Raw genomic sequence first — 25,011 nt, 5'->3', positions numbered from 1 at the left:
CAGGTATTCACAGGCAGGGCTGCTTCTCGAGTAGATTTGTTGCGACTCGGGTAGATTATTTACTGGAGCAGCAGCAAGATCAACTCGAATGGCAGCGTGGTTTTGCACACAACATGGAGCCGTTTGCGCTGATTAACTACCAGCAACTCTATTCTGTTACAAGGTTCAATACCTGGTTTTCTGTCATCTTGTAAATGTAAATGATTTGGTTGTAAATAGTGTTATTGTCCTGAAAAAGGATTTATGTCAGCAACGATATTGGTGGGAACAAGGAATCTATTCATTGAATATAGCCACAATAGACAAAACCATGGAGGTAGTGATCTGCTGGACACGGTTTAGTGTTCCAGCATATACCCTATGTAACCAGCCACTCCTAGAGGGCTGGCCTCTACACCCATCCCACACAAATCCATCACATGTGTGACCCTGCCAATAAAAAGGGCCAGGCACTCCTGCCCTGGGCCAGTACTAGGTACCCCAATCAATCAATCAGGGGATTGTAAGCACGCTACTCACCCGTGAGGGTCTCAAGGTGCTGAGGGAGGGGGGTCCGCAGATCTGTTAGCTGAAGAGCCAGGTCTTGAGAGTCTGCCTGAAGGTGTTCAGGGAGGGGGCACGTCTGATGTCTGCTGGGAGTTCGTTCCAGGTTTTGACTGCTATGTGAGAGAAGGATCTTCCGCCTGCTCTGGCTCTGTGGATGTGGAGGGTGTTGGCCAGTGCGAGGTTGGAAGATCGGAGGTTTCTTTTGGGTACTTGAAAGTTGACTCTGTCGTTGAGGTATTTGGGTCCATTGTTGTGTAGGCATTTGTAGGCGTGGGTGAGGATTTTGAAGGTGACTCTTTTCTATACGGGGAGCCAGTGGAGCCTTTGTAGGTGTTGGCTGATGTGTTCGTGCCGGGAGATGCTGAGGACGAGTCTGGCAGCGGTGTTCTGTATCGTCTGGAGTTTGTGGAGTAGAGAATTGTTTATGCCGGCGTAAAGTGCGCTTCCATAGTCCAGTATGCTGGTGATGAGTGCGTGGGTGACTGTCTTCCTTGACTCAGGGGGCATCCATTTGAAAGTCGTGCAGAGGATGCTGAGGGTGTTGAAGCAGCTGGAGGTGACGGCGTTGACCTGTCGGTTCATGGTGAGGGATGAGTCGAGTACGATGCAGTGGTTTTTGGCGTGGTCCGAGGGGGTTGGCGGGCTTCTGAGGACAGTCGGCCACAAGGTGTTGTCCCATGCTGAAAGGGTGGTTCCAAGGATGAGGACTTCTGTCTTCTTGGCGTTGAGCTTTAGGCAGCTGTTGGTCATCCAGACTGTGATGTCCTGCATTCCTTTCTGGAAGTTGAGTCTGACGGTAGTTGGGTATTTGGTGAGGGAGAGGATGAGCTGGGTGTCCTCAGCGTAGGATACGATGTTGAGGCCGTGCTGTCGGACGATGGCGACAAGGGGGACCATGTAGATGTTGAAGAGGGTGGGGCACGGAGAGGAAGGGTGGCAGTCTGATTTTTTGGCTTCTTCCGGTGAGGAATGATCGGATCCACTCTAGGGTTGTTCCTTGTATGCCGGCGTGGTGTAGTCTGGTGATGAGTGTGCGGAGGGAGACGGTGTAGAAGGCTGCTGATCGGTCAAGTAGGATAAGGGCTGTGGAGTGGCCTTGGTCCAGGAGGGTGCGGATGTCATCTGTGGGGGCGAGTAGGGTGGTCTCAGTGCTGTGGTTGCTTCTGAATCCAGATTAGGACAGGTCGAGGATGGTGTTGTCTTCGATTAATCGTTCCCTGTTGACTGTTTTCTCTGCACCTTTGTCCGCAAAGGGGAGGAGCGAGATGGGTCGGTAGTTCTTGAGGTTGGTAGGCTTTTTGAGCAGGGGCTTGACTTCTGCGTGTTTCCAGTCATCTGGGAAGATACCTGTTTCGAAGGTGGTGTTGATGGTGCATTGTATTTAAGGTACGATGGAGGTGGTGGCACCGTGGTAGATGTGTGGAAGGCAGGGGTCAGTGGGGGCCCCTGAGTGTATGCCTTTCATGGTCGAGGTGGTGTCTTCGGCTGTGATCGGCGTCCAGGTGGAGATGGTGGGCTGGCTGGTGTGTTTGGGGGTGGGCCTGCTGTGGCTTCTGGTGGATGGTCGACAAAGTTGTTGTAGAGGTTTTTGATCTTGAGGTGAAAGTAGGTTCCAAGCTTGTCGCAGAGGTCTTGGGGTGAGGTGATGTCTGTGACTTCGCTGCCTGGGTTGGTGAATTCCTGAATGAGTAAAGAGTTCCTTGGAGTTGGTGGAGTTGGCGAGGATTTTGTTGTGGATGAAAGACCTCTTGGTGATTCTGATTCGGTTGTGGTAGTCAGTCATTGCGTCCTTGTAGGTGGTGTAGTTTTCGGGTGTCTTGGTGTTTCTCCAGTTCTTCTCCTGGTGTCTGCAGGTGTGTCTGTCTTTTTGGAGATTGGTGGTGAACCAGGAGGCTTTCCTGGGGCGTTGTTTGCTGGGGTTGCGTAGCGGGGCGAGCTCATCCACGCAGTTGGAGATCCAAGTGTGGAGTTTGCTGGCTGTGCCATTGGCGTCGGATGCTGAGGTGTGGTTGTCTCGGGTTTGGGTGGAGCTGACTTGCTCGTCGAGGCCTTGGGTTTGTCAATGGTGTAGTGTACGCAGTGATGGTCGGTCCATGGGGGTTGTGTTGTGTGGCTGAAGTGAATGCTGTTTCCTTCTGCGAAGATGGGATCGAGGGTGTGCCCTGCCCTGTGGGTCTGTGTAGGGACGAGCTATCTGAGTCCGGTATTGGCGAGGTTGTCACGAAGGGTGGTGGAGTTCGGGTCGCTGGGGTTGTCGAAGTGGAAGTTTACGTCTCCGATGAGTACGTAGTTCATTGTGGCGATTGGTGTGGGGTGCAATGAGGTCGGTAATGGTGGTGGCAAAGGTGGCCCGGGTGCCAGGGGGTCTGTAGATGAGTGTTCCATGGAGCGTGGAGTTGGGGCTTGTCTGGATCTGGAAGTGCAGGTGTTTGGCAGAGGGGAAGGTTTCGCTGGAGGTGGTGAGGCGGATGGTGTTTTTGTTGGCAATGGCGAGGCCCCCTCCCTGGTGGATGGGGCGGTCCTTCCTCTGGATCTTATATCCATCCGGGATGGCGGTGTTGATATCGGGGGCGAAGAGGTGTTGGTCCAGGTCTCCATGAAGAAGGCGATGTCGGGCGAGAGAGAGTCGAGCAGGTTCCAGATCTCCACGGCGAGTTTGTGTATGGAGCGCACATTGAGGAGGATGCATCTTAGGGTGTCGCCGGTGTTGGCATCGGTGGTGTTGAAGGCCAGGTTGGTGGTGAAGGTCTGGTGGCAGTGGAGAAAGGAGAACTGGCCGTGGGTCATGTTTGGCGTTGCCTATTGGCAGTCTCTGAGTCTTCCGGGGTTGAGTGCGTGGAGGGCAGCTGTGCTGTAGCGGTGGGTGGGTCGAGATGCAGGGTCCCTGGCACTGGTCCCATTTGGGCACAGACAGGCTTGCCTTTGGTGAGTCATTGGCGCATCAGTGGCACGACTGCACAGCGGCTGCCATTAAATAGGTGAGGAGGGTGGGTCGAGGTGTTGGGAGGTGGTAGCGGGGGTTGCCCTGGGGGGGAGGGCCCGCAATTCAGAGTTAAATTAACCTGGGTGAAAAATAATTAAAACTGGGTAAAATTAAATTAAGCTGGGTGAATGCGGAGCTGAGCAGAGCAGAGCGCTGATGCAGGCAGGAGTCTGTCAGGAGGCATGCGTGAGCCCTCACCAGGAGGAGGTCTCACAGCAGCGGCATGGCAACGGCACTGCGGAGCTGCTGGGGAGAGAGGTGACCCAGACTGGAGGTCAAGGTCTTACTCCCCAAGTATGTGCCTGTGTCCTTTGTATGGCAGCATGAAGCCCTAGGCCCCTATACTTTCAATCGCAACAAGTGGGTCAGCCCTGTGTGTGAGGGTGCAGCAGCCCTGAACTTTGATGAGGGGGAAGTGTAGCCTGTGCCGAAGGCACACCTGCCAACTCTGCACCTGGTGGGTGAGAATGATGGTGCCCGCAAAGGAAAGACCCTGCAGCAGCAGACTGCCATGAGCCAGCGCCAACACACCAAGTAGGGGTGTCTCTGAAGCAAGGAGAGAGAGCTGGCTAAGTACCACACCTGCAGCTGTGTTTTCCGGTAAGGTGGGTAGAGGAGCACCTGTTCCAGAGAAGCATGACGAGACTGATCCTGCACCAGTGCTGGTTACCAGGGAAGGGGAAAGGAGTCCGCAGGCTCGAGGTTGAGCTGTTGGCCGTTGGGAGACATCCCGTCATGTTGAGTCTGGTTCTGGCAGCTGACGGCAACATCCCTACCATGTGGGGAGGACAGAAGCGTCCCCCCTGCAGGCGAGTGCTGTCCCCTGCCGCGCCACATGGCCTACGACGCTGCATCCGCAGTGCCTGCAGGAGCAGCCCTAACAAGGGTTAACATTGTGGTAAGTGCCGCCCTACATAGCGAGCCCGACTGCTGAAGCTCCAGCCACAATGTGACCCATGATTACAGAAGCTGCGGCTGTGGGAAAATCAATGAAGGAATCCCAGACAGCCGCCTGGCAGGTTGAGAGCTGCAGTCTGCCCACAGTATGAGGGTGACAACAGAGCCACCTAGCAGTTAGTTTGAAGTACTGCACCCAGAGTTGTGGACAATTAAACATTTGTGAACATTCGTGACAAGAATTTTCAATTCTATTAAGGACACGGAGGCGAGGATTATGCTTCTCTTTTCTTTACTGAAATGCTCAGCAGCCAATAGAAAACTTAGAAACCAAAAACTACAGTACCCATGAACCCTGTATGGGTCACATGTACAACCATAGAATCTCTGACTATAAAAGGTCCATCCACCAAAATAGTATCCTCTTTCATCTGCAAACTAAATCAGGTAAGTCTCTGAACAACTGGCTCCAATGAACATATCACAGCAAGAACTCCTCTTACTCGAATCCTCCAAGGCCCAACGGGGCCTAACTTCAACCAGGGACATGGTCCAAAGAAACGCTGCCAGGACCCTGAAGCCCGAAGACTAACCTTCACCCGAAAGACTTCAAGCCTTACTTGAAATCTGCACCTGAAAGGAATAGAGAGAATACCCATAACACCATTCCAGAACTGTGTGAATATACATCAACAGAATAAGGGCCGGGAAAGAGAACATGAATGCAATAATACACAATAGTTCAATACAGCATGTTAAATACATGAAAACCATCCTTCCGGGTGGGATAATCCTCGCCTCCATGTCCCTAATAGAATTGAAAATTCTTTTCACGAATGTTCGCAAATTTTTAATTCTATGTCAGGACTAGAGGCTCCGATTATACTTGTTCAAAGCTTAGCCACCACAACAGAAGCAACATCAACAATCGGTTTACAATAAAAAGCTTTAAATGTACTCTCTGTAGACCAGTCGGCCGCATTCATAATGTCTGACAAACTGAAACCAGCTGAAAGGGCCTTGGACGCCATCGCTCCACGAGCGGAATGGGCCCCAAATTTAGAAACGTCGATACCTGCTTCGCCCATGAGCCAACGCATCCGACGTGACAATGTGGCTGGAGTCACGGGGCGAAAGGGTTTCTGAAGAGCAATTAACAATTGACCCTGCATATCTGTTCGGAATGCAGCAGTACTTACTCCATAATCCTTGACACACTGAACAACACACAATTTTGGATTACTAGGAAATGCTGGGTAGGAGACTGAGGTAGTATTACACTTAGTTCTCCACAAGATATTGAATGACACTCCTTCTGGGGAAAATCGACGCCCTGCTAAGTCCAGGGCTCTAACATCTGAAACTCTCTTGCAAGAGACAAAACGAAGTAACATAGTGAGCTTAGCAGATAACTGTTTGCGAAAAAGATATTTGTTAGAAGGCCAGGTTCCAGAAACTTCAGGACGACCAAAACGTCCCATAATTGAGAGTACTTAGAAGATGGGGGTTTAACCATTCAAACGCCTCTGAGCAGTTTACACACCAACGGAGGCTCACCAATTGGTTTGCTATCCACGGGCACATGCCCTGCGTAGATGGCCGAATGGAAGTTGTTAGAGAGACATGTGCTGTAGAGGGATCCACGTCCCGTTGAGAGCACCAATCACACCATCGTCTCCTAGAGGAAGCATATCGTTTGTGAGTGTTGGCCGACCAGGCCTCATTGATGAATTTATCAGCTTCTTTTGAAAGGCCCGGGACTTTCCATCTGTCCCTGAAACCCGCCAAGCTACCAGAGGAAGTTGGCCTGACTCCACTAACGGATGAGGGTTCTGTAGAGGGTCCCGCAGCAGGTTCCGTAATCGCGGAAGAAGGATTGGAAACGCACAGAGCCTTTCCAGAACCACTGGGATCCAAGCCTGTGCCCTCCAGAGTGGAGTGATGAGAATCTATTCCGCTCGATGACGCCTGACTCACGCCAGAAACCTGGGGATCACCATGAATGGAGGGAAGGCATAACGCAGGGATGGTGGCCACTCTTGAAGGAACGCGTCCATGGCTAGGGCCTCCAGGTACGGACGCCAACTCTAAAACATGGGCACTTGCCTGTTGAGGCGGAACACAAATAGGTCTATGACACAGGCACCCCACAGGTTGTTCAGATTCTGGAATACCCGGGGGTGCAGCTGAAATCTTGCAAGTGACGGGAGTGCCAATCTGCCACCTCGTTGCTGTAGCCCGGAAGATATTCTGCCACTACCAAAATTCTGTTCTGGAGGCAAAAGTGCCAAAAGTCCTTGGCAATTTCTGCCAGTATTTGGGACTTCGTGCTGCCCAACTTGTTCACATACTGTACCGCCGAAATGTTGTCTATCCGAAGAAGGATACAGCAATCTGTTTTCTGAGGTGACAGGCAACAAATTGCAAATGAACCACCCAAGAGTTCCAGGCAGTTGATATGTAACAAAAGCTCTTCCGGCGACCAATGGCCACCCGTGGACAATTGGCCGCATCAGGCTCCCCAACCCCACCGGCTGGCATCGGATTTGATTACTATATCCAGAGTCGATCCAAACAGGGCTCGGCCGTTCCAAACCTCCATGTGGTGTAACCACCATAACATCTTGAGCCTCGCCTCCTCTGAGAGGGGAATCATTTCCGAGTAACCGAGGCCTTTTTGAAGATGTCGTATTTTCAGCCGTTGGAGGGCACGGTAGTGAAGGGGACCCGGGAAGATCACCTGAATCGAGGAAGCTAGTAGGCTCACTATCCGGGCTATGGATCTCAAAGACACCCTTTGCTTGAGAAGTGTCAACCTCAATTCCCTCTTGATTGACCTGATCTTTTGCATCGGTAAAAGGAGCTGACAAGTCAGGGAGTTGACAAGGAAACCCAGAAACTCGATCGATTGAGAAGGGATCAACATTGACTTCTGCTGATTCACAATAAATCCGAGACTCTGTAAGAGATTGATTGTCCATTCGAGGTGCAAGATGACTAGTTGAGGACAGTTCGCCATTAAGATGATGTCATCCAGGTAGATGATCAAACAAACTCCCCGTGCTCTCAGAGATTCTACTACCGGACGGAGGAGCTTCGTGAAGCACCACGGTGCTGACGAAAGGCCGAACGGGAGAACCCTGTACTTGTACCAGATCCTCTTCCAGAGAAACTGTAGGAACGGCGCATGAGGGGCGAAGATAGGAATGGATAAATGCGTGTCCTTCAGGTCCAGAGGGACCATCCAGTCCCCCTCGCGGAGGAGATCGCGCAAAAGATGAATCCCCTCCATCTTGATGTGACGGTAGACTATCCAGGAATTGAAATCTTTTAAGTTTAAAACCAATCGGGATCCCCCTCCTTTCTTCTCCACTAGAAAAACATTGCTCCAAAAACCGTAAGGGTGGGGAGTCGAAACCACTATGGCCCCTTTCTGAAGTAGCGAGTCTATTTCTGCGGAGATAAAGGTCTCATCGTCTTGGGAAAAAACATCTGCCAAGGGGGGCTGCTTTGGGAGGGATGGTCGTACAGTTCTAATTTGTACCCCTGCACTGTTTCCAAGACCCATGCATCTTGAGAGATCGTGCGCCAGTTGTCTAGGAAAAACTTCACTCTGTTCGCCAAGACTACCTCTGAACAGGGAATCAGCCTCACCTGTAGAACCGGAATCTTGATGTCCGCCTGAATTGCCTCCAAATCTGCCTTTGCGGAATCTATTCCTGGAGCGTCATGTTGGATAGAAGGACGAGTTGTTACTGGAGTTGGGGTCCTGATAACCTCCTCGTTGCTGTCCGCACGGGACGCCTTGATTACCACCCCGGTCGAACGAGCACCTCCAAAATCATCCGGCCCTGCCGAAAACCAGGTGGACCACCCGTCTGAGGGATCCTTGGGCTTTGTCAAGACCGCTGAACATGGCCACAAACTTTGTCAATTCCTTGAGAAATGGCTGCCCGAAAAGCAAGCCCTGGGTCTGCGAGTTCTGACAATTTGGGTTCTAGTTTCAACAAAATAGAACAACGACGTTCTGAAGACAGTGCACAGTTGGCATTGCAGATCTGGCAACCCCTCTCTGGTCCCAACCGATGAGCTCCTCCGGATCAATCCCTAGTCCGGACTCTTTGGCCCTAAAACCTAACTCAAGGATCTTTGTCAGATGGCCGGTCATGTCCAACAATTTATCCTGACATGACCGCCAAGATCTATCAAGACCTTTCTTGGGGTCCTTCGAATACTTTTTGAGGTAGGTAAGCATGGAGGGATAAACCTCGGGAGTTTCAGCTATCTTCCCAGCTAAATCGGGTCTAGGGCATTCCAATCGAAGACGCACCCGCACATCCTTATCAAAGGATTGACGCAGATGAGACTGGACATAGTCAGCCACTTCTTGGGGTGGCAGCCAGGCAGAAGAATTGGGGTGAACAATTTCGGTTGGCTCAAAATTGAGTACCTTGGGAAACGAGGGCTCGGTAGTGTGGCTCTGTTTCCTTTTGGCAGGTCTAGGAGCCTCCTCCTGATCAGTGGAGGGGTCAGAGGAGGTATCCTGGTCATCCTCTTGGGTGATCTCTGTAATAGTCGCCTTACGCTTACACGCTTACATTTTCCCTCGAATCAAGGAGAGAGTCACACTTACGCTCCCCTCCTCACCTTCCAATTGCTCCGATCATGTCAGCCCCCATCTGGATCCTGAGGTTAGCCAGTATGCCCTCCTGTCCCCATCAGCTCCTACTTTAGGTCCAGATCCCAACGACTCACCATCTAACGATGCACTCCTACTTTTAACCCCCTCTCAACTCATCTCCACTTACCCTCTCACCACCCCTCAGCTCCCTGCAACACCTCCCTCACCCTTCCACCCCACACCCAATTCCTTTTATCACCCTGTCATCCCCTCCCACTCCATCACAGACCCAGGCAGTAACACAGCTCATCCCCTCTCCTTGCTTGTTTTCCCCCACCCTCCCACCTTCCCTATACTCCCAGCCCCTTCCTTACGCACTTCAGCCCCACCTTTACCCCGACTGTTCCGGGCCCTATTGTCTCTCTCTCCCCCCTCACATCGCAACATCGCCCCCACCTCCACCCCTCACCATCAACTCCAACTCCTCCACTCAGTCCGTCAGCCACTCCTACACCCTCATAGACTCCGGCACAGCCATATCTCAAAATCCTCACCCTAAGCTATCTTTCCCTTACTCTCCCCTCTCCGATACTTCCAGTACTCTCCTTTGGCACGTCAGCCCCACCTTTACACCTACTGATCAGTGCGTAACCATCCCTCACGCCCCCCCTCTTAAGACTACCTCACTCCCCCTTCCCTCTGACACCCATTCAGAGCTATCTACCTCGTCCCCAACCTCAACCCCCCCTTACAGGACATTGATGAGGCCACTACCCAGCTTTCCGACACGGCACAACCTTCCAATAAGGAAACTTTCACACCTGTCCTGAATCTTGACAAACTACTCTCAGCCCTCCAACAAATCAAATCAGACATCCGTACACTGCACGACCTTATTGTACAACAACCTAGACCCTTTCGTTATTCACAGGAACTCAGTTCTTCCACACACCCCAAGACCGTAAGACGCACCCACCATCATCGTGCATGCTCCCAGGCTAGGGGGCCTCCAAGCTGGAGCACTGTCCCGTACCCGAATGACATCTCACGCCCATTCAGGATGTTAAACCATCTATCTGACTCAGAATTAAAAGCGCTCCTTCACTCTTATGAGCCACCGCACCCTACTCATAACGCTGGACCTCCAGCTATTGCACACACAGACTCCCGAATACCTGCTATACCTACCAACTCATACAGACCCACCAGACACAACCCCAAGAGGTATTGTTGAAAATAACCTTACTAGAATACCCCTCACAAGTGAACCATCCATAGCATCCATCAAGCAGAATCTAAGCTGTATCCTGCTGAATGCAGATCCGTGTCTAGACACGCAGCTGATATAGCTGACCTACTTATTGCTAACGAACCAGACATAATGATCCTGACGGAAACCTGGTTAAAGGAAACGTCTACCCCCATCATGGACATCCTGCTACCCCCTAACTATGACATCACCAGACTAGACAGAGCTGACAGACCAGGAGGTGGGTTAGCCTGCATTCACCAGATCAGCCTTACAGTTTCCATCTCTAATGCCCCTACGGTACCCTCCTGCGAATATCTTTGCTTAAACATAGCCACCAACAACAAACAAATTTGCTCTCTACACACCAGCTTTTGACACCGTCAAACACGACAACCTGCTCATTCTCCTGAAAAACAGAATGGGAATTTCTGGTTCTGTTCTTAACTGGTTCACCTCTCTCCTGCAAAATAGATCCCAAAGCTTCAAGGTCAACCAAACTCTGTCCAACCCCATGCCAGTCACGTTAGGAGTTCCTCAAGGCTCTTCTCTCTCTCCCACCCTTTTCAACCTCTTTATGGAACCACTCACCGATCTTCTCAGCCTCGCCAAAATTCACTTTCACATGTACGCTGACGATACCCAAATATACATCAAGATTCATTCTCTGGAAGACATCAAATCACTCAACTCCACGCTACAAAAAACCCAAACCTGGCTGGCCGAAAACCACTTGGAACTAAACTCCCTCAAAACTGAATTCCTCTTACTCGCTCCCCCCAACAAATCTCCAATTATACTGGAATGGATGAAACACCTAACAGCTCTTAATGGTCATCCGCTAATCGTGGACTCAGCGAAATCTCTGGCGGTCACGCTTGACAGTAACCTAAAGATGCAGAAACATATCAGCGCCGCCACAAAAGGAGCTAACTTCTATCTGAAGACTCTATGAAAACTAAAACCCTTTCTACCGGCCCAAGATTTCAAACTAGCGGTCCAAGCACTAGTAATCCCTCGTGTGGAATATGGGGCGGTTACCCTTTGCGGCCTTCCGAGGGCATCGACAGCCCCACTAAGAGCCACGATCAACTCTGCTGCGAGACTCATCACTGGCTCAAAGAGAAACTCCCACATTTCACCAGACTTGAGATCACTCAACTGGCTTCCGTTTGAAGCAAGAATTCATCTGAAAATCGCTTGTATGACTCACAAGGCCCTCCACCACAATGCCCCCCACTACCTAGCTCAGAAACTGGTGCTCTCTTCGGGCAACAGAGCCTCCAGGAGTGCCAAGACTCTTCTTCTGAAACCACAAAGATTTGCCAAAAAAAAAACCTATAACCGAACCTTTTCTGGTATGGCTCCTAGGATCTGGAATGCCTTACCCAATGAAACAAGAATGAACCGTTCTTCTGCCGCATTAAAAAAAGAAGTGAAAGTGATCCTCATGGCTAAATTCACATGAACTCTGTAGCGGTTTTCTGTATTTTGTGTTGAACGTATGATGTTTTCATCTCTTCAGTTGTCCCTCTGTTTAGCTTAATCTTTATGACTTTCAGATCTGCACCTATGACCTGTAAAGCGCTCTGTTACTCGCAAGAGTCTTGTTCGCGCTATACAAAACTTTCAAAATAAATAAAAATAAAATACTGGAGGGGGTGGAGTACTCTTGCTCTTTCATAGGCTTTGCCAGTCTGGCGAAATCCGCAGCGTGTGGGTTCTTAACCCCCATTGCCCAAGACCTAGGGTGATTGGTAGTTGAGGGAAGCCAGCCTTGTTGCTTGGCGTATGTACATAGATGACATTTGAGGGGTTCTATGGCTTTCACCAAAGCCTTGTTAACAGAATGCTGGACTCCTGCGTCCAGAGCCTCAACGAGGTCCTGTTCCATAGACCCAGACGGTTCCTCTTCATAGTAGTAGTCCTCTTCGTAATAGTACTCAGCCATAATGACACACAGGAAGTGTGGATTCAAAGACCCCAGGAGGACTGTCTGTGAAACGCTTGGAGAGAGCCCACTTGTCACAGATGTACAATAATAATATTATAATAATAGTATAAATCAGGAGGAGTGGCAAGAACCCCAGGCAAGCTCAATGCAATCCAGAAGGATGAAGCAACTAAACATAGGACGTGGAGGGAGGAAAGCTTGCCCCAAAGCCACTCTAGGCAGAGCCTATGCGGAATTATACAGCCCCAACACTGTGGATATGTGCAGGGGGCCTGGGGACCACAACGAGCAGATTTTTGGTCAAACGCTGCCAAAACCGGTGTCAAGGAGCACTAATAACGCTGCTCCGGCATTCAATTTAAGCCCCGTAATGAAAGTAGGGCAAAGATGGCCACCGCGCATGCGCGGCAACAGGCGCTCAATGAAATAGAGAGAGGACTAAGCGACAATGGAGACGCGCGACCTCGTTCCTTGTTACCTCCCGCTTCACTATAACCCAATCGGCGCAGGACGCTCGAAAGGACGCACCGCCCACCTGACGCGGACACCAAAAGGGGTGCACAGCATTGGCAGCAATCCTCGAGCACCAAGGCAACACTAGCGGTAAGCGCGTATCACAGCGCTAACAATGTCACAGCTAATAGTGCAAACAGTGCTAAACACCACTACTATGGCAATATTATAGGCGCAATAGTATCGCAAAGCTAGTCATTATAACATCGTTATGGCTAGAAAAACAAAGTAATCATTATTAGCAATTCTGTCATAGATATACGGTAAGAGCACTTAACTGGCTGCGGAGCAGCAAAGAAAGAGGACACTAATTTGGTGGATGGACCTTTTATAGTCAGATTCTATGGTTGTACATGTGACCCATACAGTGTTCATGGGTACTGTAGTTTTTGGTTTCTAAGTTTTCTATTGGCTGCTGAGCATTTCAGTAAAGAAATGTTCGGAGCCTCCGGTCTTGACATAGAAATAACCGGTAAGCGGCCCCTGAAGTGAACGAGCACTCATACCACATATGTGAGCTCCTGTATATGTGATAACCCTGCACCAGCACTAAGGGGCATATTATCAAGCTCGGCTTTAAAATTATCGCCGCTTTAGCGGCAGGAAACTGCCGCTAAAGCGGCGATAATGGGCTTGATAATATGCCGCAGAGAATTCCAATAGAAGCCCATGTTGACACCAGAACATGGGCTTCTATTGGAATTCCATAGAGCTTATTATCAAGCCCATTATCGCCGCTTTAGCGGCAGTTTTCTGCCGCTAAAGTGGCGATAATTTTAAAGCCGTTTCTTGATAATATGCCCCTAAATGTGGTGTGTCTGCCTATGCAGCGCCCCTGTGTGATTTAGCTGCACTCACCGTCTGGTTGGCATGGAGGCTAAGACAGATGCTGCACCTGAAGCAAATAGCACACGCAGCATTACAGAGGCTACCTACTGCCACGACGGGGAAGAAGTACATGCAGCGCTTCCATGAGTGTCTCCCTGTCCCAACATTGAGCACCTGGTCAGAGGGAGATGATTGAGGCAGCAGGCTAGCTTAGAGACAATACACAGCATCAAGGAAGGTGCCTTCAGAGAGAGAGTAGGAGCGATGAGGCCTGGAACCGCAGTAAAGCTGCTGTGGCCTGGGAATAATGCTGCAGTGACATCTTGTGGCCATAAGTGGTTACTGCCCCAGTTTCAAGCAAGCACTGTCCAGAGAAACGGCAAGCAGCGTTGAGAAAGCTGTTGTGGCCCTCAGTTGAGGTGGTGTCAGCATCAACTGGCATGAACTGCTACCAAGTGTCTGTACTTCAGAAAGAGACTGGCCAAGACTGTACCACACGCCCCCGGTGGGCTGCCTAGTGCCTTGAAGGGGAGAGACACTGAACTCCTATAGATAGAGGGAAAAAAGAGTACATGAAGGGAGCCCTTCTGCTTTCGAATCCACTGTTCCAGCACGGAATCAGTGGGCGACAAATTGCTACACACAACTCCTGTTGTCTGCCTGTCGGTTTGGAGGGGGAGAGAGAGAGACTGTGACCTCCCAGCAGGGAACCCCAAGTAGCCCAAAGCTGCCCCTGCCAAGAAAGCTGGGGAGAGGAGTTGGCCTAACAGCTAGGGCGGTCGACCTCAAATCTGGGGAGCGCAACATTCTGTGAATCTGGGCAAATCACTTAATCTCCCCGTGCCTAACAGAAAAATGAATGTGTCCTCATGTAACGCAACTGGTACTCGTGTAAAGCGCTCTGATACTCGATACCTTCGGGACAAATCCGTGCTATATAAAACTCTGTTAACCAAAAAAAAATACAAAAAATAAAAAGCTGCCACGAGGACAGTTACAGCGAACTGACTGAAACTAAAGACAGCTCCCACAAAAAAGAAAGGAAGAAGAGCAGCAGAGGTGGGTGTTCACCCATGCAAGGCCCCGCTGTAAATACTGCCTCTGTCCTGTGTACCCTGACAAGACTTAGTGCACGTTGGCCTAAGAGAAGAGGCTCATGAAGAAGCTCCCAAAGAGAGAGGACCATGCAATCCAGCCACCAGCAGCAGAGGGCACCTATGGAGAATGGCTGAGAGCACATGGTCAGAGGGGCGTAGAGGACCACACTGGGAAATCTGACAGCAGGGCCGGAGCCCTGGAGAGAAAGGGCCCTCTGAGAGTAAGGAGCAGAGGCCCCACCAGTCAGCCCCTCCAGCACAGAATGGCCACTGTTGGCCCACAGAATGTGTCACACAGAGTGACTGAACTTGCCATAGCACACCCGCACTTGAGCAGGACCAAGTGCCACAACGGCATAGCCTTGAGGCGCAAGCTGTGCATCCTTGAGTGAAGAAGAGGCAAAGGAAGATAGGTGACCCTCGAACCAGGGAGTGGAGCACCAAGAAGATCCCTGAGTAAAGGGACAGGACTTGTAAGAGGTCCTTGAGGAGAAGAGGCATGTCCTACCAACAGGACAAGAGTCAGGTTCTACAGAGAGGACAGGACGCAACCAGGAAGGTCCCTGTGAAGAGAAGGGCACAGCGTGAGGCCTGGTCAGGAGATAGAGGAGAAGAAAATCAGTCATAGGAGAAGGATGTGACCAGAGAAGCCCATGTGGAGTGCATGTAACATCGCGAGGCCTGGTCAAAAGGGAGAAGAGTGATGCAAGATGCTAAATTGTGGCAAAGCAAAAGGAAGAAGAGTGTGGCAAGATGTCATAATGTCACATCACGAAGAAGAAGAGGAAAGACGAGAAAAAAGTGGCATGATGCCACATCACAAGTGAGATGCGTCTGCAACAGCTCCACAATAGGCACCAGGAAGCACCTCAGACAGAAACTGGTCACCCAAAGACTATCTGATGAAGGCACTGCACCGGAGAGCTGATGGCCAGAGCATACGGAGCCTGAAACAACCACCCTTTGTGGCTACAGGAGCGACTTGGATGTGGTCCTATTGGCAGTTCCTCCGTGATGTCTTTGTGCAGCCTACGAGACGCCCCGCACAGTCCACACAGTCTGGTGGCACCCCAGCAGAAAGGGCCTCAAGGAAATTCCTGTGAGAGAGGAGTGCTGGCACGAGAGGGAAGTCTAAATCTCATCCACCAGGGGGTACCAGGAAGCACCACGGCCTTTGAGGAAGACTCTCAACCACCGCACTGTCGTCCTCTGTCTTTGCAGGTTAGCCATCAATGGAGACAGGGCTTTTTCATAGATAACTCTGAAGTGGACAGCACCACTGCTCCTGATGCACCATCCCAGTGAACTGTGTAAATAGACACCAACACCTTGAGACCAGGCAGGACAGAGCAACAGTGCACATGCAGACTGCCTGAAGAGACTCAGTGGTATTTTGTTTTGTTGTTTGTTCTTTCCCACAGGTTGCACATTAAATATTTATTTTTCAATAAAGTTTGGGAGGAATTTAGTGATCTGCTGGACACCTTCTTGGTTTATGGCATATACCCTATTTAACCAGCCACTCCCCAAGGGCTGACCTCTACACCCACCCCACACCCATCCATCACATTGTCACCAGTCAGGTGACCCTGCCAATAAAAGGGGCCCGGCGTACGTGCCCTGGGCCAGTTCTAGTTACCCCAAATATGTGTCCATGTCCTTTGTATGGCTGCATGAGGGCCTCGGGCCCTAGACCTTACAATGACCAGTGTGCAAGTGTGGATGTAGAGCAAATGATGTATCACATTTTTAGAAGACCAGGATATATAATATATATAATAACTATGACACTTCATTACTATGTGTAATGTAATTGATATTAACTTTTAACCATTGTTAGACCTGGCACCGTTGGCGTGGGTCACCCTTCCATTTTTGTTTGTGTCTCAATGTATTTTTGTGCTGGTGTTAGCTGCTCAGGGCCCTGTGACACTGCCATCCAGTGCCACAGGGCAAGTGCTCCCTATGGTAAAATGTATTATGTGAATTGACTTCCACGATTGGTTTATTTGGTTTACTGTCAGCCCCGAGTAACGCGCACCAGGAGTGCCAGGGCTTGTAAATACAAATGCCGCTAGTGGGCTGCAGCACTGGTTGTGCCACCCACAGAAGCGGCCTAGTAAAATGTGTCTAGGATCTGCCACTGCAGAACCTGCGCGCAGTCAGGTACTGCCGCGCTGGCTGCGCAAGTGCACCCACTTGCCAGTCCCTAAACCTTCCCTTAACTGCATGTTAGTCACCCCTCTGGTAGGCCCAAGGGCAGGGTGCATTGTAGGCATAAGGTAGGACATGCCCTGATGTGTGTGGCATGTCTTACTAGTGAATTACAGCCCTTTTCGTTTTTCACTAGTGAAGGCTACCTGCTCTCCATAGGCCAGAATGGGCTACTGGGATTGCTACACGCTGTGATCCCAGTGGACTCATAGAGCATGGTAGAAAGTCATGTTTAGTATGCCTGAACTCAGAATAATAAAATACTTCTTTTAGTAAAGTTTATTTTAATATCCTGTGTTTGTAAATACTACTTTTAGAAAGTTAGTATTTACTGATCTGGCCATCCAGTCCGCCTCTGCGCTGTGTGTGTTTTCTGCCTAGTAACAAGAGGAGCAGGGCTGGAGAATTCCAGGAGACAGGTTGGCTGCCAGGTGGTGGGTAGAAAGATTACACCAGGATGGGTGGGAGGAGTACACCTTGACTCTTGAATAGACCTGTGCTCTGCCACCACAAATCCGGCTCCGCCCCCTGTGGAGCGGCTGATGTCTCTGCCCTGCTGCTGAAAAGAAAGAGCAGAGTCACCACAACAAAGTGCTCCAAAACTGGACTGAGCCAGGCCCAGGCCCCCTGGCGACAAAGAACAAAGGATTTGTGCTTTAAAAGAAGGAGCCCTGCTCCTAGGAAATCAGATCCTGCTCGTGACCAAGAAGAACGCTCTGCCTGAGGAGGAGGAACCTGAAGCTGAAGGAGAAAACGCTGTTCCTAAAGTCTGGAGGACTTGCCTGCAGTGGGTGCCTCGCTGCCAAAGGAGAGAAGAAACCTGCAAAAGACTTGCTTTATTTATTGACTCAAAGACTTGTACTCACAGCAATCTCCAAGGGCTTGATTGAGCTTGCCCCCTGAACTGAACCCCAGGACCAGCGGGTTCACCGTGCCTCCGCTCGTCTGTGAATCGAGCCGTGTGCTTTCTCCCGCCAGAGTGCTCTGCGCACCTGCCCCCCTCCAAGGGCCATGACACCCAGAAGCCTGGCCGCCTCCACTCGCCGAGAGCCCCGCTCTACCTGAGTCGCTCTTGACCCCTCGGGTCTGGCCGCCCCGCTTCCCTGTCACCCGCCTGCTGCTGGAGGGGGCTTGGTGCCCTCTCGCCCTCCCGCCGGATTTCTGCTCGGACCGCGAGTTCAAAGCCCCGGACGGCCGCCCGTACGTCGTAACGTATCCGGCCGCCCCGCTTCGCCTCCCCGCAAGATTCAGACCGCGCCGCCCCCAGAGGTGACCTCCCGCACCGTCCGTGTTGGAGGCCCTGGGCCGCGCCTGTCGTCCGAAAGCCGCCCGCTGATTCCAGATCCGGAGTCCCTCAAGGTGCCGAAGCTGCACCCCCGCCGAAGACGCGTCCAACCTGCCGCACGAACCAAGGTACAGTGAACACTCTATCAGACTCGGGGTCCGCAACGTTCTGATTTCCCCGTATCACTGTACCCTGGGCGCACGGCGTCTCACCGTGGCTGGACAAATCCAAGAGAGCGCTACCGCGCCCGTAACAAAGAACTTACCAACAAAAGAGAACAGTGCCTAATTTCCATCTTGTGGCTACCCATTTCGCAACCGTTATTTATGGTCTTGTACTAAGCCTGCATCACAAAGAAGCTTTTATATAAAGTATACGTATTTTTGATACAACTTACGCCTGGTGTCCATTTGTGGGGGGTCGTTGTGATTTACTGTGTGTTCTCATAAATGCTTAACTGACTTAGCGCCCTGAGGTTTAGCCCTGACTGCTCGCACCACACTACCTATAGGGTGAGCAGGGGTTTTTATGACGCTGCCATTCTCTTGCCCTGAATAGAAGAAGGGACCACTGCTTGTCACAAGTACCTACCTGTGCCAACCAGGGGTTCCCCATTCTAACAACCATGTTCCGATATAATATTAGCTTTGGATAGAGCTCTTGTACTAAATGGCATTATGAGCATCATTACAATTTGGTTGGAGTTTGCAGCAGAGATTGGAGGGCCAGAATATATTATGTATGTATATATTTATATGGTATTTCTATAACACAAACATAGCCAGAGGAGCGTTTTACTTGAACAAAGGCAAGCACAAATGTCAACAAGTAATTGGAGAGGAAACTGGGTTGTGGATGGTAAATGCATTGTGATGTAGTATTCTTTAAAGAGGTGAGTCTTCAACACTTTTCAAAATTGGGGCAGCATTGGGGGCGTTCCTGATGGATACAGAAATGTTGTTCAAGATCCTGGGTGCAGAGATGGAAAAGGATTGCTGTCTTTCCTATTTTTTTTTACAGTCTGATGTTGTTCTGGCTATGGGTGTGCCGAGAACCATCAGAGATGGTGAGGATGTCTGCAAGATAAGTGGGGTGCTGGTTATGGTCACTTTGTAAATGACGCAACTGGTTTTGAAGAGTGGGTGAACCGGCAAGGTGAGCCAATGGAGGTCCTACAGGATGGGGCTGATCATGTGAGATGAGACATGTTCTGGTGTGTGGGAGGCCCCTAAGGGGAGCCAGAGTAGCAGCTCTGAGGGCAAGTAGGTGAGCATTACCACGATCCAGATGGAAAAGTATGCGGTCTTGATTAGCAATTCTAAAGTCACCTTCTGGAAGAAGCAGTTTGACTTTCTTTACAAGGAAGAGCTGGTACCAGACCGTCTTTGTTTTTGGCAATGTGTTTCTTGAGGGTGAGTTTAGAGTTCAAAGTGAATCCATGTGATTTGGTATTCAGTGTAAGTTGGGATTTAAAGCCTTCAAGGTTCTTATCATTGAGCCAGGTTTGTACTGAATCTTGTTTGGTGTTCTTGGAAAATAACAGGAATACTGTCTTTGCTGGGTAGAACTTAAGGAGGGGGTGGACAGCCACGTCTGAATGATGAGCAAGAAGTGTTTGAGGCATTGAACATCTGAAGCAGCGGAGACTTTCAAACAGAGTTGTGTATCATCATCACATTTGCGAATCTTGATACTGTTGACTATGATTCGATTACCAAGCAGCTCCATGTAGAAGTTGAAGATGAGAGGAGACTGTATGGAACTCTGTGTGACCTACTGGTGAGAGGGATCTTTTGGGAATGGAGGTGCCTATGTGAACATCTGGGTGTCTGTTGAAAATGTAGAAGGAGAGCCAGCGAACGACATTACCAGTGAATCCCAATTGAGACACCAGGGTGTGCATGAGGGTAGGATGTGTCGAAGGCAGCTGAGAGGTACAGCAATATCAGGAGCCAGGGGTTATCTTCATTTGTTTTCAAAAGGGCATTGTCTACAATTTGTAAGGTATCGTGTTATGTGCTGTTGTGTTATGAAGCCAGACTGGTAATCGTGCAGGAGGTGGGATGTGAATTTGAAGTTGAACATAGATTGCTTTTTCAATGAAGTTGACTTTAAATGGTAGAACAGTTATTGGCCTATAGTTAGGGAGGTCTTCGGGGTCCAATGTTGATTTCTTCACAAGTGGGGGGAGCTGGCCGAACTTGAGAGCCTTTCTGGGCAGATAACTTGAGTGAAGGAGGCATTGACAATGGTAAGTAAGTGTAAGAGAGCATCACGAGAGAGAGTGTTGATGGAGGACAATGGTAAGACATCATCTTCATAAGAAGTTGCTTTGAGGAAGTTGAATGTGTCAGCGAGATCGGGGAAAGATAGAGCTTTGAAGGTTGACCATTGTGGGATTCTCTAGTAAGGGGTGGGTGTAAGAGATGAAGCAGGTTTGGTGTAGTCAATGCTGCAGGAAAAGAGGTTGATGACATTTTTCTGTGGAGGGAAGAATAAGTGGGTCCGGCAGGGGGTTGATGCAGTGCTTGATTGCCTTTCGCGGCTGCCAGACTACTGACTGGCACTAGGAAATATGATCATATTTCCCCACTCCTGAAAGCTCTCAACTGGCTTCCCTTGGAGGCAAGAATACAGCTCAAACTAGCATGCATCACGCACAAAGCTTTACACTCTAACTCCCCCGCATACCTGACACAGAAACTCATGATCTCCGGAGGAACCAGAAACTCCAGATCCGCCAGGGATTTCCTGCTCCAACCTGCACGTTTTCGGAAAAATAAAACGTACAATCGGGCCTTCTCAGGGGCTGCTCCACGAATATGGAACTCTCTCCCACCCCACATCAGAAGAATCCCCTCACTGTCTCACTTCAAAAAGGATGCCAAAATCTTCCTTATGGGCAAATTTCTCGTCTAACACTACCTCAACTACTTCTTTGGCATAGCCTATGACGGCCCACTACCTCCCCCCTACCTACCGGGTCTCCCGAAACACCAGAATCTTGGGACCGGGTTAGAATTATTGAAAATGTACTCTGTAAATATGGTTTGTCGCTCTTTGTAATCGGTTATGTAAAATGTAAATACATACTTTGTGTATATATATTCCTGCACTATACTGCTACTTGAGCTGTAACTGGTTGACTCTAAATCTGTCTGTATATTGCTTTGCTCCCCTGTAAATGCGCTCTGATACCCTAACGGGTCAAGTTCGCGCTCTATAAAACACATAAATAAAATAAAATAATATTGAACAGCATTCCGCTTGTGTGCTGTTGGCTTTGGTGATGCTGTTTGTATAGTACTTTGCTTTGCCTGATGTAATGAGCTGTCTATGACTTGTGCAGAGGGACAGTATTAAGATGTACTCTGGAGTTCTGTTTTCATACATTTGTTTCCTGTCTGCCGATCGATCATGTATTGTCTACAAGGTCTTTCGATTTTGTCTATTGAGAAGTCTTTGAAGGATCTGATGGTTTGGTCTTTTCTTTTGTATTGACATTGGTTAGTAGTATGCTAAGCAGAAAGATAGGGATGGCAAAGTGGTCGGTCCAGTCGATGTTTACCAGCCGGTATCTCTTCTTCCAAGTCCAGCGATTATGAGTTTCACCCGAAGATGTGGGTAATTGCTCATACCCGAATTTCCCTGGTGCTTTTCTAAGCATTTTTTCACCATTTGGGCTAAAAAGCTGTAATTGTCTGCAGGGCTGAGGGTAGGGGTGGACATGTTCGATGGTGAGGCCGGGGACACGGGCATGCTTGTGTTTTCTGTGGAGCCTTAACAGTTCTCCTCGGACCGCAGCAGGCATTGGACGGGGTTAGGCAATGCTGCTTGCCACTGCCTCAGGCCCCACAGCTTCTCTCAGAGTCTCAATGTCTCTGGGCCCAGAATTGTTGCATCTGGGAATTTTGGACCTGATAATTTCAAGCCCTGGCACACTTGTAATTGCGAATTACATTATTTCACCTGAACTTAACACTCCGGGGGAAATAACTTAACTTGTAATGAGGGACAATATGGTAACATAACATAATATTAAATGATTAAAGTGGATACGTTAGAATAGATCTATCAAACATTACTAAAGGAGGGCAGTATTCTCAAACCTACCACATTGATGGAAGATAAATATGCATATTTTCCAATAAATACATAATAAAATAAAATCCTGAGGTGGGTTTCATTTTCCTTGGTTCCTTTAGCTTCAACACAGCTTTGGGAGCTGCATGGCATACTAGAGCCAACATTGCAGGCTGTGGAATGGGCACCTTGTCCCCCCCCCAGATTTTGTTTACTGTAGCATTTGTTCACTTTATCACGTTTTTTGCAAATTGTATTATTGCAGTTCGTGGCCTTTTAGCAGATGGGACCATGATCCAAGGAAAATTGCATCCACTTAGCTGTACATCCTCAGATCAGATATGGCTAACTATAATTGCCTGACCAGCTGTGGCAATGTATGTTGAAGATATATAGGGCTATCAGCCAGGCAATTATAAGGTTTCCCAGTAAGCAACAAAATGGTCCCAAAAAGGTTTCAACTGACTAAAGCCTAGCACACTAAAATATTAACATAATGGAAAGGGGAATATCATACTTGATGTGGAATACCATTCGCCATATGCAGCGCTCAAATCCTGCTAAATTCAATATTTTCTTATTTTTAGGTGCTTCGTCTACAGAATATTCTTTCAGAAAATCCTGTTTTAACTCAGGTGTATTTCAATGATGGCTCCAGTCTGCAGGGTTCTTCAGTGGCCTGTGTCCATGATGGGAGGCTGATTGTGGGCTCAGTGTTCCACAAAGCAATTTACTGCAACCTGAACAACAACGCTACTGTGAACTGAACAAGATCTGCTGTGTCCAGACTACACTGCTGCTATGAGCTCAAATATCTGTCACCCACATTGCACCTCTGCTGTGACCACTACCAGACTCTTTCTCTGAAATGGACTACACCTCTGTTGTGGCTTGGACTAGACTGAGTTTTCTAGAATTCTATGGTGACCCATCGTAGCCCTCTACAATGACTTGTACTAGATCGTCTCCTAAAACTAGACAAGACCTGTGATGTAAAATGAGCTAGACATACATAGGCTACATGATTGCAGTGGCTTGCACCAGACACCACCTTCTATGAGGCATAGACTGGGCATCTGTGTTCAGATTCCCTTGAACTGTGCTGTCAGCTGGTTGAGACCTCTTCCTTTAACTGGTTACTCTATGATTCTGTAAAGATTTGTCATATTTGGGATACAATTTCAAAGCAACTCAATGCATCAACCAGCTCAATGCCTGATAAATCACCTGAATGCTGTGAGCAATAGTCTAATAATGATTTTTCAGGTTCAGAACATCATGTGTTGTATGTACATAATTAAGATATTTGGGATTAATTGCATTCAAAGAGATGCAGGGAGAGCGTCCTTGCAATGAGGCACAACTTTGAGGTGATTTGACCCATCCTGATTGTGTATGCGGATGTCGAACATGTTTCTCAACATTTGCTAAATAATCCCCCTTCCACACTCCCACATGAAAACATACCTCTGGCCTATATGTGTTACATTTGAATTGAGTGCCCCACAAATCCTGATTTAGGCACAAACACATATATGCACCCAAATTTGGATTCCAAGGTTTGCAGTACTCATCGCGCCTGCTGGTTTCAGCCCACACATCTTTTCCAGGTAACACCTGGTGGACATTGTTCAGGCAAACACAGCGCCATTCCAAGTTTTTGTGCTTACAAACAGGGAAAACATTTGGTATGACTATGCTATTGGCCATTTAGAGGCACAAATCCTGGTATGCTACAGCAATAAAGTACCTGGTAAATAGCACACCCTGTGCTATTTGTACATAACAGGTCTAGTTGTACCTCCTGAAATGCAGTGTGAGATGCAATGAGCTGCCATTGAATTTATGGAAGATGCAGTTAATCAGCAAATTTACCACTGGTGGTAATCCAGGCAGTGGAAATCAAGTCAATGTCGAATTTACGATATCTGGTAGAAATCAATTTAAAAAACTTGCAGCTGGAAACAATGGCAAAAATGAATTTCTGTCATTTTACAGATTCTGTGCAAATTATTGTTTTTGGGATTTGAGCTGTTTATTTCATGCACTTGCGAACGTTGATTGTTCTGCTTTTTCAATCATATCTGCATAGCTTTAGATGCCAAAGAGCCCCATGCCATAAGGGCCACAGCCAGCCAGTCCTAGCTTGTTAGCCAACATCGCCTTTAATTCTGGAATGTATAGATTTGCTTTTCCCATTGTAATTAAGTGAACTAGGGTGTATACAAAACCAGTGGTCTTGTGGCAGTCCATGTAATCAAGGATTCACTGGCGGTCTCCTGAAAAAGAGCATGTGCAACTTCTTCATTAAAAACACCAATTTTGTGCAAAAAAAAAACTAGGTCAAACATCTGTATGCCCATTTTAAGTCATATCAGTGGAAATGGATATCTAACGAGAACTCGCATTACTGGCAATGGCCCCTTAGCACATGCTATTCAGAGATTATTAAGCATTATAATAAAGATTATCTGTAACCATCAAAAACATAGCATAATAGTTCTTGGAAAGGGGTTGGGCTTACCCTTTATATGCAACATATATGCCTGGCGGTTGCTTAACTGTATTAGTCTGTGAGCATTTTATAAATCAATTATAGTTAGTGGGTGTATATTCAATGTAATGAGAACCATCGCTATATTTAGATGAATTATAATAAATGTACTCACCATGAAAGAAAATGTATGCTCTCTTTCAATTGTATTTGACATAATCATTTATGTTGACTGTATTAATTTAGA

The 25,011-nt window shown here is 48.7% G+C and overlaps 1 protein-coding gene across 1 annotated transcript in view; it reads left to right on the top strand.

Moving 5' to 3' along the window:
- LOC146789242 (serum paraoxonase/arylesterase 2-like) overlaps positions 1-24,608 on the top strand; it is a 156,278-nt gene extending 131,670 nt beyond the window's left edge. The window contains exon 9 of the mRNA XM_085630861.1: positions 22,858-24,608. Within this exon, the coding sequence (XP_085486987.1) occupies positions 22,858-23,037 (180 nt within the window). The 3' untranslated portion in view covers positions 23,038-24,608. The remainder of the gene's footprint in view (positions 1-22,857) is intronic.
- Positions 24,609-25,011: the final 403 nt, after the last annotated feature.

Source organism: Triturus cristatus, chromosome 10, assembly GCF_964204655.1.
Source record: "Triturus cristatus chromosome 10, aTriCri1.1, whole genome shotgun sequence".
NCBI lineage: Eukaryota > Metazoa > Chordata > Amphibia > Caudata > Salamandridae > Triturus > Triturus cristatus.
Note: the sequence above shows the minus strand (reverse complement) of the source record. Positions and strands in the feature narration are given on the sequence as shown.